At 41.4% G+C, this 19208-nt stretch overlaps 2 protein-coding genes across 2 annotated transcripts in view; one reads left to right on the top strand and one right to left on the bottom strand.

Moving 5' to 3' along the window:
* The window catches only part of CCDC149 (coiled-coil domain containing 149), a 42077-nt gene extending 36456 nt beyond the window's left edge, over nt 1–5621 (top strand). The window contains exons 11-12 of the mRNA XM_009586697.1: nt 470–592; nt 5077–5621. Of these exons, the coding sequence (XP_009584992.1) occupies nt 470–592; nt 5077–5621 (668 nt within the window). The remainder of the gene's footprint in view (nt 1–469; nt 593–5076) is intronic.
* A 4582-nt stretch (nt 5622–10203) lies between these two features.
* Nucleotides 10204–10931, bottom strand: SOD3 (superoxide dismutase 3, extracellular). Its single transcript, XM_009586696.1, has one exon. The coding sequence runs from the start codon at nt 10915–10917 to the stop codon at nt 10204–10206; it is 714 nt and encodes a 237-aa protein (XP_009584991.1). The 5' UTR covers nt 10918–10931.
* Between the last annotated feature and the right edge of the window lie 8277 nt (nt 10932–19208).

Genomic DNA, 19208 nt, shown 5'->3' with positions numbered 1-19208 from the left:
TGTGAGTCTGTAGTGTAAAACTACGTATGTGATACGAGCAGGTTCATCATTGAGGCAGAGTAATAGAGAGTAAAGAGTCAGTGCTGAACACTTGCTGGTAATAGCATGCAAATGATCCATTACTCTTTGTAAAACTTTTGGTATGATCTGATTATTAATATTCTGAATTGAATGCTAATTGCTAATACAATTTGCTGCATACAGCAGCAGTGGTCTTCTTTCAAAATCTGTCCTTTACTCAGTACTGCAGGTAAAAACATATGCCTTTTCTGTATTTGACTTGCATATTCCAGCTCCAGTACAGAGTATTTTTTTCCATGCTGTAGAAGGATCATTTGAGATGCTTCTCCTGTTCTGTACTTTTCAATAACATTGCAAAAAAATGGTAGTATATGTTTGAATATCATTAGTGAACAATGGATGTAATTGATGAATTAATATAACAGTTCTAACACTTTGATTGTTTCAGGTGGAAAGGATACCATAACATTCAGTGACCCAGCCTTGCCTGTTATACAGCGGTCCAGATCACAGTTGTTAGCATTTACTGATAAGCCACAGAAAACTGAAGTACAAGGTGAGCACCTGGAACGTAAGGAACATGATGAGAGTTGAGCACTCATTTCTTTCCAAATAAAAAGTAATAAATTTTCATGGTGGGGTAGCAGAAGGCAAAGTTTCAGTGGTCACAGAGATTGAATAAATCATCCACAAGTAAAATGGATAGATGGTCCCAGTACAAATAGCAAAGAAACGACTGAAAAATGACTGTTGAATAGATTGCACAGGGCTAGGGATCAGGTCTATACACCTCAAAGAATTTTCCTGCCAGATAACTTGATACTGTGAGATGATATTCATGCCATCTATGTTACAGTTAACTGCCTCCTGCTCTTTTTCCCCTCAGTTAAAGTGCACGGTAGGAAAGCAGTCTGTGGAACTGGCTTAGCACTTTCCTGCATTATAGCTGATATCTAGATGAAAGGCTTCCTGATTGCGCCCGGTAAATTGAAATACCCAACTCGTTTTCCCAGAGAAATTGACTGCTTTTTTTTATAGTCTTGCATGTGTTTTGTTAAAAATCCTTCCCCAATAGCAAGCTCTAAATCTCTCCAAAGTCAAGCTTAACTTTATTTGACAGTTGCAGAAGACAGTGTTTTGCTGATAACCTTCATTTTTTTTTTTTCCCTTAGTTTTTTGTAATGGATGGGGGATGGATTACTATGCTTGCCTATCAGCATTTGGATAAGCTCTTTAATGGGCATAACATTTTGGTATGCCCAGATCTTACTCAGCTAACCATGAAGCATCATAAACAATTTATTTATTAGTCCTGAAACTAAATAGATTGTGGCTTAATTTTGACTTTATTATCCATGTCATCATCTGATAAAACTTGACATCCAAACCGATCGGTTTTTATAATCTTGATCAGCTGATATTTTTGCTGAAGATAAGTGAAACTATAGTGAGTAATAATAACTCATAAATATTCATTTTTTGCCTGCTTAATCATTGATTTTTAATTAAATCTGCAGTTACTGAAAGTGTTTACTTGGTGGCATTACTCTCTTTCCTTTATGTATTTGTCATAGGTGAAGTTGGTATTACAGTTTTGATTAAAGCTGCCTGTCACATCTCATCAGACCCTGTTTCTGTTGCTTTGTAACGCTGCCAAACTTAAGCTCTGGGCTGAAGCTTTCCATGCTGTGTTTTCTACTTCAGCTGATTTTTTTTCATGTCAGCCAAATCACTTTTTTGTGTTAAATTCTGATGACCACGTGGTTTTTTGGTTTTTTTTTTCCCCTTTGTTTGTTTTTTTTTTTTAAACATGCAAGTATTTAGTGTATCTATAATTGAAAGGAATTTAAAATCTGGGGAAAAGGTTTCCACCCTGAGAAAACAGGCTGGAGTTTCCATCCCATTCTAAAGCATTCACTATCAAATCTCATCTGCTAAAAACAATGAAAAACAAACCAATGATTCTGTTGAGCTTGCTTCGTGCCACCAATGCTAGTAAAACTCTGCATGCACCATTCCTTCAAGATAATGTAAACCTGGAGCAGAGAGGAAAGGAAGGCTGAGATCAGGACTCTCAAGTGGTCGGAAGACTAGAGTAGATGGGGATTGACAGAGTCGAAGGAAGTCTGAGCGAGGGGGGACTTGTATCTGGCTGAGCAGAGGTCAGAGCACAGGAGCGAGGAATCAAACTGCTGACAGTGAAAGCAAGGCGTGATAAAAAAGATTGAAAGGTGGATGAGAAATGGGCGGAGTGAGTGTAGGGGCTGGATAAACAAAGGCGTATAGGGCAGGAGCAAAGAGCTAGGCAGGGGAAGAGAAGAGTAGAATAAAACAGCCTTGGAGATGATAAGGCAGCCAAGGATTAGGCCTGTGGCAGTCATGGGAAGAATCTGCTCCCAGTAGGTCGTCACCCTCCTTCCCCCTTCCCATCCTATAACCATAAGAGAGCCAAGATCAATCACAGACATCCTGTCATTAAACTGAAGTAGGTTAAGAAATTACTGTTCTGCCTGCACAAACAGCTTGTTTTTTTCCTTTGCATGTGGCTCAGTATACCTGATAACCTGCAGCGAGAACTCAGACAAAACTCACCTCTGTGATGGTTTAAATAAACTGGGCCAACTTCTCAGTGACACAGATGAGCACATATATATTACCAGCTGTGTGGGGAATGCCATAGCTTCTAGCAGTAGGTGGAACAACAATAACTTTTTCCGTTGCTCCAGATCCTTTTTTGGGAAGATGTTTGGGGCTGCCATCTTCCCTTCGCAGCCTGGAAAGGAAGCAGTGTGTTTTCAGCTGTAGGGCATGTCCCTGTGCTTGGAGTCACACAGCTCCTCTGCAGTCAGCAGCTATATGGGAGTGATACACTGAGTCACCTTTTGTGCCACTCTGCATAGAGAATGACTGTTGAGTTGAGTTTTAGGAGCTTGGTGCATATTACATCTATACAGTGTACCTCCAAAATCTGGGGGAGCTTGGCAGCTGGGAAGAACATAGGAATGTGTTCATCTGCCTTCGTTTACCAAGCAAGTATGCCCTTGGTTTAAAAGTATTCCAGAAATAAAAACAAACCCACTTTTATTTTCCTATTAGTTGAATGATCAGTTGAGTGAAAACAGTTGATAAGCAGAATAGCAATGAAATTCTTACATACCTTTAAATACTAGGCCTGATGTCACCTTGATCAGCTATGGTCCTTTAAATAGTACCATTGATATTTGGTGCCTGTTTGGCCAAGGAAACATTTTTAACTTTTGCACTAACATACATTTTTTATCAGAACTTTCTATAATACATCAAATGTTGCTTTAGCTAGGTCTACAGATAATCAGAGGGCTTTTTCAGGCTTTTTTAATCTAATCTATCTGCTTACCCTGATCTCATCAAGACCTGTCTTAGTCTGTACTTGTTAATAATTGTTTCAGTTAAGCTGGATGGTAGAAGTCTATAGGATATACTGTGCAGTTCCTGTGTGAAAATGCATAATGGCATATTACAACATATGAATTAAAGACCGCTGTGTGCCCCCAAATCTCACTTTATCCAATGCACAGGATGGATAGTGTCGTGGGATAGATTGTACTTGAGCATCACAGCTGCTAATGAACAGCTATTCACGTTTTTTTCTTCTTCATTGTTGAGCGCATTGTTCCTGCTGTATTGCCTGTGTGCTATTTCAAGCATTCCCTGAAGACAAAAGTACCGTTTTTCTATGAACTCTTCTCTGGTGTTCTAGTGCTTTGAAACAATTTGTCTTCAGAAAATTGCAGCAACGTGATGGGATGGTGTTATCCCACTGTAGAGGGAGGAAACTGAGGCAGGCAAAGAATAAGGTAGAGTCCCTGCGAATTTTGAGTGCCAATTTGAGGTACGTAAGTTTTGGCTCTTTTTGGAGCACTTTGAGTATGTGCATTCAGATATACAACATGAGCAGAGCAGTACTGCAGATCAAGCTCCTAGGTTTCCAGCTGAGCGCTCAGATAATGAGGATTAGATCCAGCGGGTGATCACCTTTTGAAAGTTAATTTATCCCTGCCTTTTCCACAGACTTAAATTCCAGCTCTATTCAGAGTAGCATTCCTAGCTTCCTTAATGGTAGTAAGAGTGTCTGTTCCCTTCATGCCAAGCCTTGTCTCACTCACTCTGCAGCTCCCAAATTATAAATGAGGCGGGTCTGATAGAGACGGTAGGCTCCTGTATTGTCTAGTTCTGATCCCTCCCTGCAGCCAGGCTGTCCTGTGCAGTGCGAGAGGCAGGATTCTTGCAGGAGAAAAAGAGTAAATGCTTATATACTAAAAGGTAATGCATATGCATGACAAGAGTCATTTTAAGCTGTCAATGCAGCTGTACTTCTGGCATTTCCTAATTTTTCTTACTTGACTTGCAACCTTATTTTCAATGAGGCTTTTTGTCCTTTACTGAGATGAGGACAAATTCTCTCTCTTTCACAAAGCTGTTTGTTTACACGTTGCTGTTTTCTCTATTCTGACGCTTTGTTCAGTGTTTGCCTTTTGGTATAATGGTATATTCAAAATTCTTCCACTGCTGCTTTGTTTTATGCTGTTACCCGAATTAGAATAATCTTTTATGTTAGGAGAAATGTTGCAGGACCAATAACGAAACTTCATTATTGGATGAAAGCCTGTGAAAAGCTCCGAATAAATGGAGCTTGTGTTAACCCCTGAAAGTGGTAGTGATGTGGGGATGAATGTTAAGCTGTGACAAAAATTTCTGTAGCTGAGTGCCTTGCTTAGACTTGATACTCTTTTGAAAAAGTTTGCCTGACCCTGCTGTTCTACAGTATGGTATCGACTATGACTCTTTTAGAGTTGTCGTGAAAGACAGGCTCCAAAACAGGGCCAGATCCAGCAGGAAACCTAGTGTTGATTGCTTATCATCTAAGAAATGGGCCTGGGATGGGATAAGGAGTCACTCTTAGAAATTCCTTCCTGAGGTAAACATCTCTGTGGTGGTGACTGTGTTCAGGTGAGGTATATAATGAATACCTGTGACTGACTACAGCATCTCAATGTTCCATTTCTCTTTTAGCAGAACAGAAGGGAGAACGTGACGAAACTTGTGCTGTTGCAAGTGAGTCCCTGGCTCCAGAGGGAACAAACTTAAATAACAGAAACCAAAATAAACATTTTTATCCTTCATTACCCCAGCTACCTTCCGAGGAAGAAGAAATAAACAAGCTCGGAAGTCAGATAATTAAACTGACAGAGCAGGCAGTTGCAGAAATGGAAGGGAAAAGAGCAGACGCTTCCGCAGGGGAGCAGAACACGGTGGTTGGAGCAGAGCTTAATGGTTCGTCTGAGGGAGAGTTCCCACCTTCCAGCCCTGACCCATCCGACCCCACAGATCCCTCAAACTCAGAGAATGAACAAACAGCTGAAACTGAGGCCCTGAAAGACAACAACGAAACCTCAGAGAGCGATTGTGAAATTCCAGATGAAAGAGGGGATCGAAATTGCAGCACCATGGATGTGATGCATACTGAGGACCCTGGAAGGTATGGACGGCTCAGTGTTACAACTGAACACACAAATAACAGCTTTGAGGAGCTCCCTGAATCTGAAAACAAGATCTGCTGAAAATTGTGAATATTTGGATAACAGTTTGGCCTGAGGTATGAAATCCAGGCCCTCGAGCATCTCACTGTAATCCTTTTGCAGTGTCTGTGCTGCTGCGAATATGATCAGTGAAACAGTGTGCCATAGGGTTGAGTTTTACATTGAACTGTTAATATTTGTCTAATAAAGGTGTTTTTCTGTTAGTTTTGGCTACAGTGTACCAAAAACCTAAATTACCTAAGGGAAGGAATTAGTGATGAGATTTAATCATGTTGGGTTTTTGTAATGAGTTGAAGTTTCTACATAGATTGATGTAATTCACATTAGTGTAGCAAAGAGACCCATGATAATGATTTATCATGTTATCACTAGGCTTCTGTAACGCGTACGGTCCTAGCGCTGGACTGTATTTTAATGGTTAGAAGTGTCTTCGAAGGATAAATTGAGAAGCATCTTGAGGCTGCAAGCTTTTGCTTGTTTCTCACACTGCATTCTACTTCTCTTTACGTATAGTGACTGTAAGTACATTCTTAGGATAAAATCACTATTCCCTTATAGGTAGTTTCTGAAAACAATCCCTGCATGTATATAGTTCTCTCATTACAAACCTTTATATCTTCTCAACTGTACAAAATTTTTCCTTCCCTTTCCCAGCTCATCTCATGAAAATGCAGGGAGTTTTTTCACCAGATACTGAGAACCCAATTGAATGAAGCTCTGAAGGAAACATCATCAGAGAAGCCAGAAGTCTTTCTGTGAGAAACAGCAATGCTGTTCCAAAGCAAGGAGAACAGCAAAAGGAGAACCAGTGATGCCCTGTCCACCCACTTAGCTCTCTGTTACTGGAATTGCATTCCTCAACTTACAGGAGCTGGAACAGCCCTCGGGCTGAGTAATGGGTGATAGATTTCAGCCTACTCCATCTGTGCCCTCCTTTTTAAAGGAATCTGTGTCTTTTTTATTTTCTTATGTTTTGGAATTAAGGATAACTCTTCCTTTCCTCCTCATTTCACCAGTCTATGGTGTGGTAGAATGTTTATTTGCATTGTTGCCGCTTTCTTAAACTTCTTCCCTTGTTGATGTTTAGTCATAGGAAAACATTCCTATAATAACTGGGGAAAAGGGAGGCTGCTGTGTCATTCCCTAGCTCGCTCCTGATGCTGGAGCTGTGCCACTCTGCTCCTAGTAAGGCAGCAACAAGGGAATACTTAATGTTGAAGTTAGCAGCTGTTGGAGAGGGGGAGGCATGTCCTTCCTCTCCTGTTTGTAGCATAAGGAATAGTCTCTGCAGCTGTGGAGCTTCTATGGGCCAGCAGCCATCAAGGCAATTTTTCTGCTGGCTTGGGACCTAATTGTCTGTAAATGTTCATTTCTCACTCCTAGAACTTGAAACCAATCAGAGAGAATTAAACCAAATTTAATAAAATACTACTAATAAAAAGGAAAATCCCTCCCAGATTGAGCCTTCTTTGACAAGTAACTGCCAGCTGCAAATTTTTACAGCCCACTTGTCAGCTACTGAATAAACAGAGTTTATATTAGCAATACTGACAAACTCTTCTGTATATGGAAGATGAGCTAGCAGGTGCTGCCATAATCAAGGTGTCAGAGTCCATGAACAGTTTGTATTCAGCAGAAGAAAGGCTGTATGTAAAGTATTACATATAAATATAAGGAGTGATAGTGGGAAGGTGAAAAATGTGGCTTGTCTCTGTTCTCATGTGTTTTCCCTAGCAGGTGCATTCATGTAACCCTTTCAGTGTCTATCTGCAGGCAATAAAGCCGTACTCACAGTGCTCCTCAAATACGTTTCCTTTCTCTTTAAAGGTAATTTGACATTGCAGCATTTCACTCATATTAAGCAGCAGCCCTTAGGAACAAAAACCATGTGTATATTTAAACGTATTAGGGACATGAAGCAGTAAAAAGTTTTTATTTCATTATCCTGATCACCGTTTGAGTTCCTCGCCACCTGAAAAACCAAGAAGAGTTTAAGTATTTGAAAGATTGTTATGCTGTTCCCATTAATTGTAACTGACTGCTTTATTGACTCATTTATATGACAGTACTGACAAGTCGGAAGAGAAATAGCTGCAGAAACTGAAATCTGTGGGAGAATGTGGCAGGATTTTTTCCTTTAGTGCTTGAATGTCACATGAAGCAGCATTTTATTCAAGATGTATTCTTTTCCATCTTTCAGACTAATCTTGTGCAGAGCTAAATATCAATGCAGTCAGAACTGAGGCAAGCAAATAAGGAGGTCAAGATTTCACGTAGCTGAGCTCAGAAATGTTGAGGGTGTTATATTGTTTCCCTGTCCTGTGTCTTTCCTGACCCACAGTTGTGTGAGTTAGCATTTTGCTCCTGGTCTCTTAACAGTCAGTTAACGCTATTAATTAATTAAAAGCTTGGTGCAAAAATTCGAGCAGGTAGAAGCAGTGCTGGACCAACAGCTTTTTAGTGCCTCATTCTTTTTAGTGTATTTTTCCTCTAAGGACATAGTGATGAACAACCCAACAATTAGGACATCTTGGTAATTATCCTCACACCATTCTCCCTCTTAGATGCCATTTTTGTATCTTTGCAGTCATTAAATTCCAGTGAGATATCTAGATCGCTGGAAACCTCATTTTTAGTACTAATCACTGCTGCAATACCGTCCCTCTCCTTTCTGCCATAGTGAATGTGTATTCCAGCTACGTTTTTAGCCTTCTCCCAGGAACACAAGACTTCAAAGCCAGGAGACTTGAAAAAGTAAGACATCTTTGCTGCACTATGTGATAACTCATTGAATATTCTTGTCAGCATCTTCCTTGGATTTTGCTTTAATTGATATTGTTGTGCTATTAGAACGATGATTTTGTTTCCCAGTAAATTAATTAGTGTTTTGTTGTGGAATCAACACTACTTTAGGTTTGGGGGGGAGGGGGTGGTTTTGTTTGGGTGTTTTTTGGGGTTTTTTTAGACTTGTGCTCCCTTTTACTAGGACTTTAGAAATGCAGAAATCACATCCAGAGATACAGGTCTTTTTGGTGTTGGGCTCTGGGGAGGCAAACTGGGAAGGGGATATTGTGGCAGGAGTATGGAGAAGATGCATTTCACAAACGGATTTTAAGGAGGTTGTCTCACCTAAAAGCGAATTCATGCATTATCTGTGAGAAGGATTTCATTTGAAATTACGATGTTGTGGTTATTTAAAAAACAATGTTCACTGAATTTGTAAAATAAGTGTGTGCAACTGACAGATTAAGAAGCATCTTTTAGAATGCTGCTTCTTTTCTAAGTGAGACTATTTTTAAGCATATGGGCATTTGTATAATGAAGACAGTGGAATTTCTTTAATCCATATGAGCTCAGGAATGTATTTCAAAATCTTAACTGAGATTAAGTTGAAAGTCTGCTACATTTCTAAAAGATAGGATTTTGTTTACCAGCTTCTGTTTTGTAGTTTTACTTTATAAATTATGCAGTTTAATTTATTTGCAAACCTCTCTTTTGTTCAACTATATTAATACATTTTGTCATCTTTAATAAAAACATTTCCTGATACGCTTGTTCTACCTGCTTGTTTCCTTTTCTTTTCTCGGTATCAGATGAATGATAGTCATGAGGTATTTTCAGTGAGTTATGTTAAATTAAAAAAGAAAAGCTTTATTGAGTGAGAGTTTTAAGTCTGAAAATTATCTGACTTAAATCTTTTCACTATCACTTCTCCCAGTCTAAATTGACTGATTTACTTCCTACACTTTTGTATGAAGAAACACACTCAGTATTTTTTGGCTTTGAAAATAATATTTATCTTTGATCTGCTAACTTTATCATCATTGTCTCAGCAGCACTAAAACTTTTGTATACAGCTTAGTAACTAACAGGCACAAACTAGAGGCTTTAGGGAATTTTTGCTGGGGAGTGATGGTAAACTGGAGGATTTCTTTTAAGTCTGCTTTCAGATGTAAACAGTGTGACTTAGCTATAGCCGTGTGGTGGACAATTTAAAATGCTTAACAAGCTTATCCATGTTTGAGAATAAAACCTGAAAATACAAGTAGAATAATGTAATGGATCTAAAGTTTACAACAGAAATGTCTGTACTTTCCCTTCTTTTTAGGGGAAGTCCATTAGCCAGGTCTTGCAACACAACACCCAACACTGTTGAAAGCGTAGAGATCTTTTTGCCTTTCAGATTTGCAGCTAAATACAGGATAGCATCTAATGAGAGGCAGTTTCTTACTTATTCATATTAACTTTTTTTTCCCTTTGGTATCTCACTCACGATCCCCTAAGAGCCCCTTACAGCACACAGACTCTTTACAAACTATCGACCATATCCATTAGCACTCTTACTTACATGCATTCAACTCCCAAACTGCACAAAAGGGAATCTTTTCTCTAAGAAAATACATTACAATGTTGAGTTGATGCTGTTTTTATTGATGGGCTTACAGAAAGGACGCTCTACAAAGTGATAGGCATTTCTTAGAGGAGCAAGTGAATGGAAATGGGAATCCCTTAGCCGTATTTCTTAGTGGCCAGTGGCACAGCCTAAGGTACTTTGTGCTGCCCAGGCTTTAGTCGGCTTGTTGGTCTTCATTTAAGCCTGGTTCTATGTTCGTTGTTTGAGCCCTCTCTTCTTCTTGTCTGTAACCTCAGACAGTTTCTCTTCCCACAAGTTCTTGTTGCATATCCCAATCACGCAGCAAGCCAGACGTTTCCCAGCATTTCCGTTTTCCAAACTGGCCTTATTGTTGCCCTTGCCCATGTCGTCTTCCTGCTCATGGATCACAACGGATCTGCCCATGATGGAATATGGACCAAACATAGTGGCAAAGAGATTTGTTTTGCATTTTCTGATTTTGCCTTCTTTGGGAAAAAAGTTGCCGAAATCCCCCGGGTGACGGGGGTGATTCACGCTGAAAGGGTTATAGTGTCCTCCTGTAGAATCGCAGCCGTTGCTGAGATCCCCAAGCTCGTGGATGTGTATAGCTCTAGCAGATTGATTATTATCCAGCGGAAACCCATCCAAATAAAAAATGGCTTCTAATCTTCCATATGAGTAATACTGTCTGAATAAGACTTGTCCAGTCACTTGTGGCTTGTCAGCCTCTATTTTGGAGCTGGGCTTCATTTCACAAGTGGCGTAAATCATCCCATCAGTCTCGTTACCAGGCAGTACCGGATAGAGCAAATTCTGCCAGAGGTCGTTCACTTTTTTCTGTATGTCATGAAATGACTCTCGGCTTGGATCAGTTTCTTTGTCTGTCATGACACCAGAGGCAGACAGGGCAAGCCCAGTGACCAGGGAAAGAAGCAGAAGCATCTTGGCAATTCAGAGCCTGCAAAAGGTACAAGAAGCTACAAAGAATTAAGAGCGTTTTGCAGCAGTAGGGCTGGGGAGAAAGGCACGTAGCCTGTGGCGGGGCTGAGCGAAACAGCTGGAGCGTGGTCCCGGTGGACTGCTGCTTTCTAAATCTGTCTAATGTGATGAACTGAAACTAAATCGGAACGCATACGCATGTTTAAACACACACAACTGGCACCCGGTGACTAAAAGAAATACATTTTCCACTAGATCTTGATCTTAAAAACTATCTCTGTTTCCCTGCAGGAAGCAAGTAAGCCAAAGTGTTATTAAATCTATTTTTGAGTTTGTATTGAGACTTTTCTCCTACTACAAATTCCAGCAAGACAGTTTGCCAGGTGGATTTTTTTGGTCCATCTACTTAACCACTAGTTAGGCATTACAAACGGAAAGTAAAAATCCAACAAGCTGATTACCTTGCAGAGCTGCTGCAGAACCCCTCAGGAGTAGCTCTTTGCTCCCCTAAAACGAGATGTGATCAGACAGAAAGCCAGAGCTGTTTGAAGTTGATGCTTATGGGAACTGCGTGTTTGTGTAAAAGTTAGGTAACGCTGGCTCAGGGGAGGCGTCACCGGAGAATCGTGGGAGGGAGTAGAGGGAGGCGGAAAAAGTTTTAGGCATTTTTGTTTTGGGCAGGGTGAACACTTTGTCCTTTCTTGGTTAGTTTGTTAGTCTGGCTCTCGGGCCTCACCGATGTTCCAAAAAAAAGGAAAAAAGTCATCAAGCTTTTAAATTAATCTCCCTTTTGATGACTTCATGTGCTTATCTAAAACCAGTGACCTTCACCATGCAGTGAGGGGAGAGGAAGGAGCTTTATTAAGGCACAGTTGGGCAGTTCACTCACTTATGTGTGGGTTGTCCTGGAGCTGGTTTGCATTTTTATTTCTTCATTAGTCAAAATTGAAAGTGGTGCTTGAGCAACTGTTCCACATGGACGTATACCAAAGTTTCTGTGATTTTAAAACCTGAATTCAAACTGTAGATGTTGAGGTACGTTTCAGCGATGCTTCTCTGTGAAGTTTTAGGGCTAGGTAGTGTCTGCTGCTTTACTCGCCAAGCTATCTGCAGCACTGAAACCATTTTTACTTCTTTTTTGGAGACAGCAGTGATTTCTTTCCAAAGAGAGAAGTAAGCAGTACTGAGGCAGCGCAACATCAGACTGAGGCACAGAGAAATTGTTTCCCAGAAGCTGGCTGGAGCACGGAGAGTTCACATGTGTTTCATCATCCCGTGAACTGAGAAACGCTCTCCTCTTGGGGGCATTGCCCTGCCTGCAGCGCTTCCCACTGCTGTAGCTGAAATGTGGATTCAGCTGTCACAAGAGCAATTTAACAGGCTGAGATTTCTGTAGAGAGAGAAGAGTAGCTCTTATTACTCAGGAACAATTCTCAACGCAAGAAAATTGCAAAGAAAATCCTTTTCCCTGGTTCATGTCTACTGCCAGCTGCATAAGGAATGTGACTGTCAGCTTCTGGAATGGTAAAATTGTGTGTGTTAATCTTACTGCTATCATATTCTACATCAGATCTGAGATACTCAGTTATCTGAGAGCTGGGGTTTTTTTCTTTCTCTATGAGGGAGAGTAGAGCTAAAGGGGTGTCCACTACTTGGATCATTAGCCAGGGACTGGAAAGAGAGTTGACTTCTGCTTGGCATATTGGGATATTGAATGTGTTACTTTAGCCCTGGGCTTCAGTTCCTAATCTATGAATTAGGACAACTAGTATCTCTTTTCTTCAGGGTATTTACGAGTTGTTCAGATTACTGTGCTCGTGGGAACCATGCAGTGTTCAGTGGAAGCTGAACTCCAAGACCGAGAGCCAGGATTGCCCATCACCCCAAGCCTAATGCTACCTCCTTTGCAGCCTTTTCCCAAGTTCATTCGCTGGCAGTCTCTGAGCTGGGGAAATCCATACTTGCTACATGGTAATACTATGAAATTGCTAAGTTTTAAAGCATTTGAAAGAAGTAACATGTTTTATAATCAGGTCTTACAAATATATGCAAAAAATATTCAACTAACAACTAGTCAAATGCAAAGGGGAATGGTTTAAGTTTGTAAAATGCAAGAAGCAACTGTCCAGTCTCTAGGTACTATTAGAAAAACTATTTCTTAGCATCATAAACCATTTTTAAGGGGACATGATGAATGGAAGGAAGAAAAGAGCATCGTTCATGGTTTACCCCTTGAGTCACAAAGTGGTGCACTGCAATTGACTTTAACACTTCTGCAAGGAAATTTCCAAGCCAGCAGTCAGCGCTCCCAGAAAAGAATTTTAAAGCTTTAGTTGAATTATAAGGCATTTTGAAATAGGAACTAGGGTCAGAATTTTAGCTGGTTTAAGTACAATAATGCTGCTGACTTCAGTGGCGTTTGTGCTGTTTTACACCAGCTGGGCTTCTGTCCTTGAAAAAAACACCCTGAAAAGCCCAAGATACTTGCTGCAAAGCTCTTTTTTGATGTACTGCACATGCGGGAACGAAGCAGAAATGCAGAAGGGTGTAAAGGAGATGATCAAAGGGACAGAAAGGACTGCAGCAAAGCTAAATGATGTATTTGTAGTGCTCTGCACTTCAGAGAATGAAAAGAAAATACTAGCTGTGGGCTGCTGTCGGAAAGATGTATTTTAAAAAGGAGAAGGGCTGATAACTACAAGAAATGCAATTGCCAGGGTGATTTGGCATTCAGTCTGGGTCTGAAAGATGGAAGTCGCTAAGTACTAACCAGGTATATCATTAAAGTCTATTGTTACCCACTGCCTATGTTTTAGTTTTCTGGTTAAAAAGAGGTGCCGAATAATGGGCTAACAGCCTTTAAAGCAGAGTGCGGTTAATGGGAGGAAAGCCCACAGTGACCTGACCATGCACTTGTACTTGTGTTACAATCCCTGTTTAAAAAATAGACCTCTGCTTTTGTCCCAGTTGTACAGGATCTACCATATCCTGAATTTCATGCAATGTCCTGGAGTGTCCTGGGCTATACAAGACAGAGTCATCAAAACAACTTCTGCAAGGCTCTCTAGACCACGTAGAAAAAACAGACTTAGCTTTACTCATAGGCTTTACAATGGACTTTATACGCGGCTCTGCTCACAAGTTCTCAATCCATGCTATGACCTTCAGGGTTGGTTGGTTGGTTGGTGGGTTTGTTTTGTGGTGACATCGTCGCATTGCATCACCCTGCTGTTCAACTTAACGTCATTTGATTTGTCTGGTGTAGAGTTAAACGTGATGAAGAAACGCTGCATAGGACAACATCCTTTCGTAGCAAGCAGTAGCCTTGTTTTGTGTCTCCAGCAGTTGGATCTGCTCTCAGTGATTTTATGGTAGAATGATTCTCCATAAAAATGACACCCGGAGAAGGCAGGTTTTACGTCTTCTGCAGTGGGTGATGGAGCTGGCTGCTTTTCTCTACGTATGGCTGAGGCTGGAGCCGCTGAAAGAAGGGGATGTTTGTAGCCTGAGGGAAGCAGAGTCAAGATCTTTGGGCACCTAACCTGCTCCGTCAGTCCAGGGCACTCTCTGCCATGTCTGAGTCATGGTCCCAGCCTGGGAGCCAGTTGGGTCATCAGGCAGCAGCAGGGCACCGGGCAGCTGTGGTGTGGGGAGTTACCTGCTTGCTGTATAGGGGCTGCAGGGCACCAAAACTTCCACATGTTGAGTTTGGCATGGTATCGTACCTGTTACGCGCAGCAATTGCCTGCGAGCACAGCACCAGCCTCGCGTGACGTCCGGCGTGTCCCCGTACCTGCCTGTGGCTCTGCGGGTAAAGCCTGCAGTGTTGATTTTCAGCCGCAGAGCTGTGAGCAGTGCTGCTCAGTCAGGCAGGATTTAGAAAGCAGAAATGCTGCCAGGGTGTCCGCAAAGGTGCAATGACTTTGGCTATTTACTGCCTGTCGTGTTGTCCAACACAGCCTGTTAATGCCTCGTGGAGCTCCGGTGCTTATGAGAGAGGGGCTTCGTCCCGGACTGAGGGGTTTTAGCCTGCGTGGTAAGCATGGGGCTGGTGCTGGACTGCAAGCAGCACCTCGTCCCGCAGAAATCACGGTGGAGGAACTCGTTTGCAATTGCTATAAGGAGAAAAAAAAGAAAAGAAAATGAAAAATCTTGCTGTAGCAAACAGAAAACCTGTCACTGGTCTAGGCTTACTGTTCTGTTTATTCCTGTTCCTTGACTTGGTGTTTCTATTTAAAGAAATAAAGATATTTAGTGCCTGAGATAAGCATCCATTTATAATATTCTTGCAAAAGAGCTATATGCATTTCCAACTTTTCAGGGCATTACCCATAAAAAATCAAGTTAAATAAATATACAAAAGGGAAACAACACTGTTCTCTCTGGGGAATAATTTCTCTTGAAAATAGAAGATCATGCAACTGTCAAACTACTCTACAACAGCCAATTTGAAAAATTCTTGAAATTCTTCCTCTTTAATAGCTTGAGAAGAAATCATTTTATGAGACTGAGGGAGAGATGAACTGTAAGTAAGCTTTTGGAAAAAGCTGCATTCAGAAACTCATTCTAGGTCTGTCAAACTAATTTAGCAGAATTTCATCTTCACATGTGGATATAAAATATAAATATGTAATGTAAAAAGCAGGGATGGAACCCCGCTATTAGATAATTTAGTTTATTATTTGTTTTTCCATTAATTCCCTGATCCTTTTTTAAATGTTTATCCTTTCTGCTGCATAGCATTAATCTGAGGAGGGGTTTGCTGTTTGACAGGAGAAAAGAAATAAACACAAGACTTTCCTCAAGTTCAGTGTCCAATGGCCATAAATAGAAGTATCTTTATTTTTTTTATTTCAAAGTGCGCATTGCACACATTGCGCATATTTGCACAACTTCAGCACTGTGTGTAGCTTCAAGGCAAAGCTCAGGAGCCGCAGGGAGGTTGGGCCAGCAGGTCAGATATATGAGCAGCCGTTACGTATAAATAACTAAATACAAAACGGCCTCTCTTTTTATGACACTTAATAGCGGGTGTCTCAGAAGTCTAATGATCATCACAGATGAGCTGAGCACGATTTTCAGATATTTCTATCCTTCCAGTGTACTAAAGAGACACAACCGTTGATAACGGGTTAATCCCTGCCTTCTGCTTGTGTGCGCGGCGGTGCTGCTGTTGTCACCGCTGGGGCGGGAGGTGGGTTTGCGGGTACCGACAGCCGCCTGGTGTTTCTTGGGAGCGGCAGACTTGAGGCCTCCTACTCGAGTAGGGCTGCCATGGTTTAACCCGGCAGGCAGCCAAACACCACGCAGCCTCCCTCCCAGTGGGATGGGGAGAGAATCGGAAGGGTAAGAGTGAGAAAACTTGTGGGCTGAGATAAAGACAGTTTAATGGAACAGAAAAGGAAGGGGCGGGGGGAAGAATATACAAAATGAATGATGCACAATGCAATTGCTCACCACCCACGTGGACCAATAACCAAGTAGCAATCACTACTTCCTGGAACGCCTACCATTCATATACTGAGCATGACATCACATGGTATGGAATACCCAACTGGCCAGCTGGGCCAGATGTCCCGGCTATGCTCTCTCCCAGCCTCTTGCTCACTTGGCAGAGCACGGAAGCAGAAAGTCCTTGACCAGTAGGGTACTTAGCAACAACTAAAAACATCAGTGTGCTATCAAGATTCTTCTCATACTAAATCCAAAACACAGCACTAGGAAGAAATTTAACTCTATCCCAGCCGAAACCAGGACAAGGAGGCAGCAGGACTTCCCAGGACCAAAAAGGGGAAGCTCGGTCCCTTCCTACAGGAACAAGCCCAGTCCTCGCCCAGGCTTGTCCCTGTCCTCAGGAGCACGTCAGCAAGGTGAGAGAGGGCAGATAAGAGCCACTGCAAGAAGTGGAGATGGAAACAGGCAGGAAAGGAGGAATTACAGGTACTTCTACAGGCAAAAAGTTTAAGAGTCCCAAAACTGGCCTGATCCTTCTTCACACATTTCAGTTTAACTTCTGTTTGTATGTAAAGGATTGGTCTGGTTTCACTTAAGCAGCAGACAGTACTTCAAATAAGAGAGTTTAAACTCTTTTGATTCACATATTGCAATACAGATACACTTTGCTTTATTTCAACAAAACATAACCCAGTGTTCTCTTTAAATAACCTCCGAAATTTATTTGAAAGGCTATGGACTATCATGGATAGGAGGAGTGCAGTTAAAGAGTAGGAGGAAAGCAAAACCGTGCAAAGAAATACAAGTTGTTTTAAAGAATACTAGGAAAGTGGTGGTGTGTCCAGTCATGACCCCTTGTTTTGTATCTGTGCCAAGAGATTTAGAGACACCGTACCCAACCATACCTATGTAAATCATGACTTAATCTTGACTATCCTATTCTTAAAACTCATCGTTGACGAAGAATCTACCATCGCCCATGGCTTGACTATCCTTTCTCTTACAGGTTTTTCCGCGCGCTAGCCTGGTTCTTGCTGCAGATTAGACCCCGTGTTTTGGTTGTATCCACTGCGGACATGGGGGACAGATTATTCTCTTCTTTGCAACAACCTCGTGCAAACTTGAGAGTTTAACTCTGTACCAACGGCCCTTCCCTCTTTCGGCTAAGCAGTCCCAATTCTTTTAAGCTTTACTCCTAAATTTTGTAGGCTCCTATGTTGAGTAGATGATCTTTTCCTATGGACTGTGCACCTCTTTCTGGAAAAGAAGTGCACAAATATCTCAGCGCGTCAGCGCACCAGCATGGACTACTACTGCACTTGTCTTGCAGGCTATATTACTCTCTCTGTCACGATGTGATCTTTGCTTGATCCTTTCCTGCAGAACTGCTGTCTGCGCAATTGTTTCCATTTTATATTCATACTTGACTATTCCTGCCAAGTATGGGGTTTTACCTTTGTCTTAATTGAGTTACCTCCTCCTTTTTTTTTATTTCCCCCACCTCTTATTGTTTCTCCAGCTTGTCATGAACATTTTGAATTTCTAATCCTTCCCCACAGTGTATTTACAGCCCTTCCAGCTTGGTGTCAACTGTGAATTTAATCAGTTTACTTTTTGTTCTGTCATCCAAGTCATTAACAGAAGGGCTGAATAAAACCAAATCACAGACAAACTTCTGCACCAGAGGCAGGCTGTCCTCCCCGTGGGGAACCGACTGGTTTCCAGACTGGGTGCAGATTTCCCACCGTCTCTCTACCTGCTTTATAGGAGTGTGATCAAGACCATTTTTTTTCCCCAGCTTGCGTGTAAGAATGTCATGTGAGATAGTAATTAAGTTATTTAGTAAAGTAAGTAAAGTTAAGATAAACATCTACTTCTTCTCTATACGCAAGACTTGTTATTCTCTCGTAGAAAGAAAATAAAAAGTTCCTGACGTCTCTTATTTATTTCCCTTTCTGGCTTTCAGGTGAATGCAAGAAGTTTGCCTCTTTTAGTGGTTTTTCTGTGGCTGTGATTCCTGGATTGAGCCTCACCTATCCTCCCTGAATCTTCAGACTTCATAGGAACCAAAATAATTTACTGGCTCTATCTCAATGTATCTGCATTACCATTATTCCCCTGGGAAAGGTGAAATGTCTTTGAAGTTCTGCCTGACACTAAGTAGTGTCTGAAACCTTAGGCATCAAAAAACTAATGAAAAGCCACCTTTTATGTGCACATCCCCCCATTGCTGTATCTCCCTTTTGCCAAAAGAGTCAACGGGACCTGTTGTATTTTAATGTTACCTCAGCTATGGAAGCAAAGATGAGGTTAATTCATGCTAACTAGATTAAATACATTTCCAAAGGTTCACATTTCTGATCCTCTTACTTCTTACAAGCAGCACTTGTTTGTAGAAGTCACCCAGTTTGTCCCCGTTCCCCACCACCTCCATTACAATTGCCAATACTGTAAGGCACACCACACCAAAACCAGGAAAGCTATGGCCATTCCTAAGTTTGCATTTTAATGTAGAGTCATATGTGCATGCCAAGTTACTAAATAAAGTGAAAAATTACGAGGTTTTATTTACAAACTGAGGAGGATCTTGGTACTCCCATGCAACAGACAAGAAGCCTCCCATTAGCACTTAAATTCTTGCTGACACCTGCAGACACCAAAGGCTCTGCTTTGCACAAGAGCAAGCCAGAGCTCAGCAGAAGCTGAGTGCAATCGTGTTTTATGAAGACAAAAGCCCACCTGGCTTTGATGGCAGACAGCAGCTCCTGCTCTGATAAAAGCCCAACTGTTGTATGTGGAGGCAGGTACTATTTAAGACTTCAAGAAGGAGGTCTTAAAGG

This window comes from Fulmarus glacialis, unplaced genomic scaffold (genome assembly GCF_000690835.1).
Source record: "Fulmarus glacialis isolate BGI_N327 unplaced genomic scaffold, ASM69083v1 scaffold32951, whole genome shotgun sequence".
NCBI classification, from domain to species: domain Eukaryota; kingdom Metazoa; phylum Chordata; class Aves; order Procellariiformes; family Procellariidae; genus Fulmarus; species Fulmarus glacialis.
The sequence above is the reverse complement of the archived record's forward strand: the minus strand, read 5'-3'. Positions and strand labels throughout refer to the sequence as shown.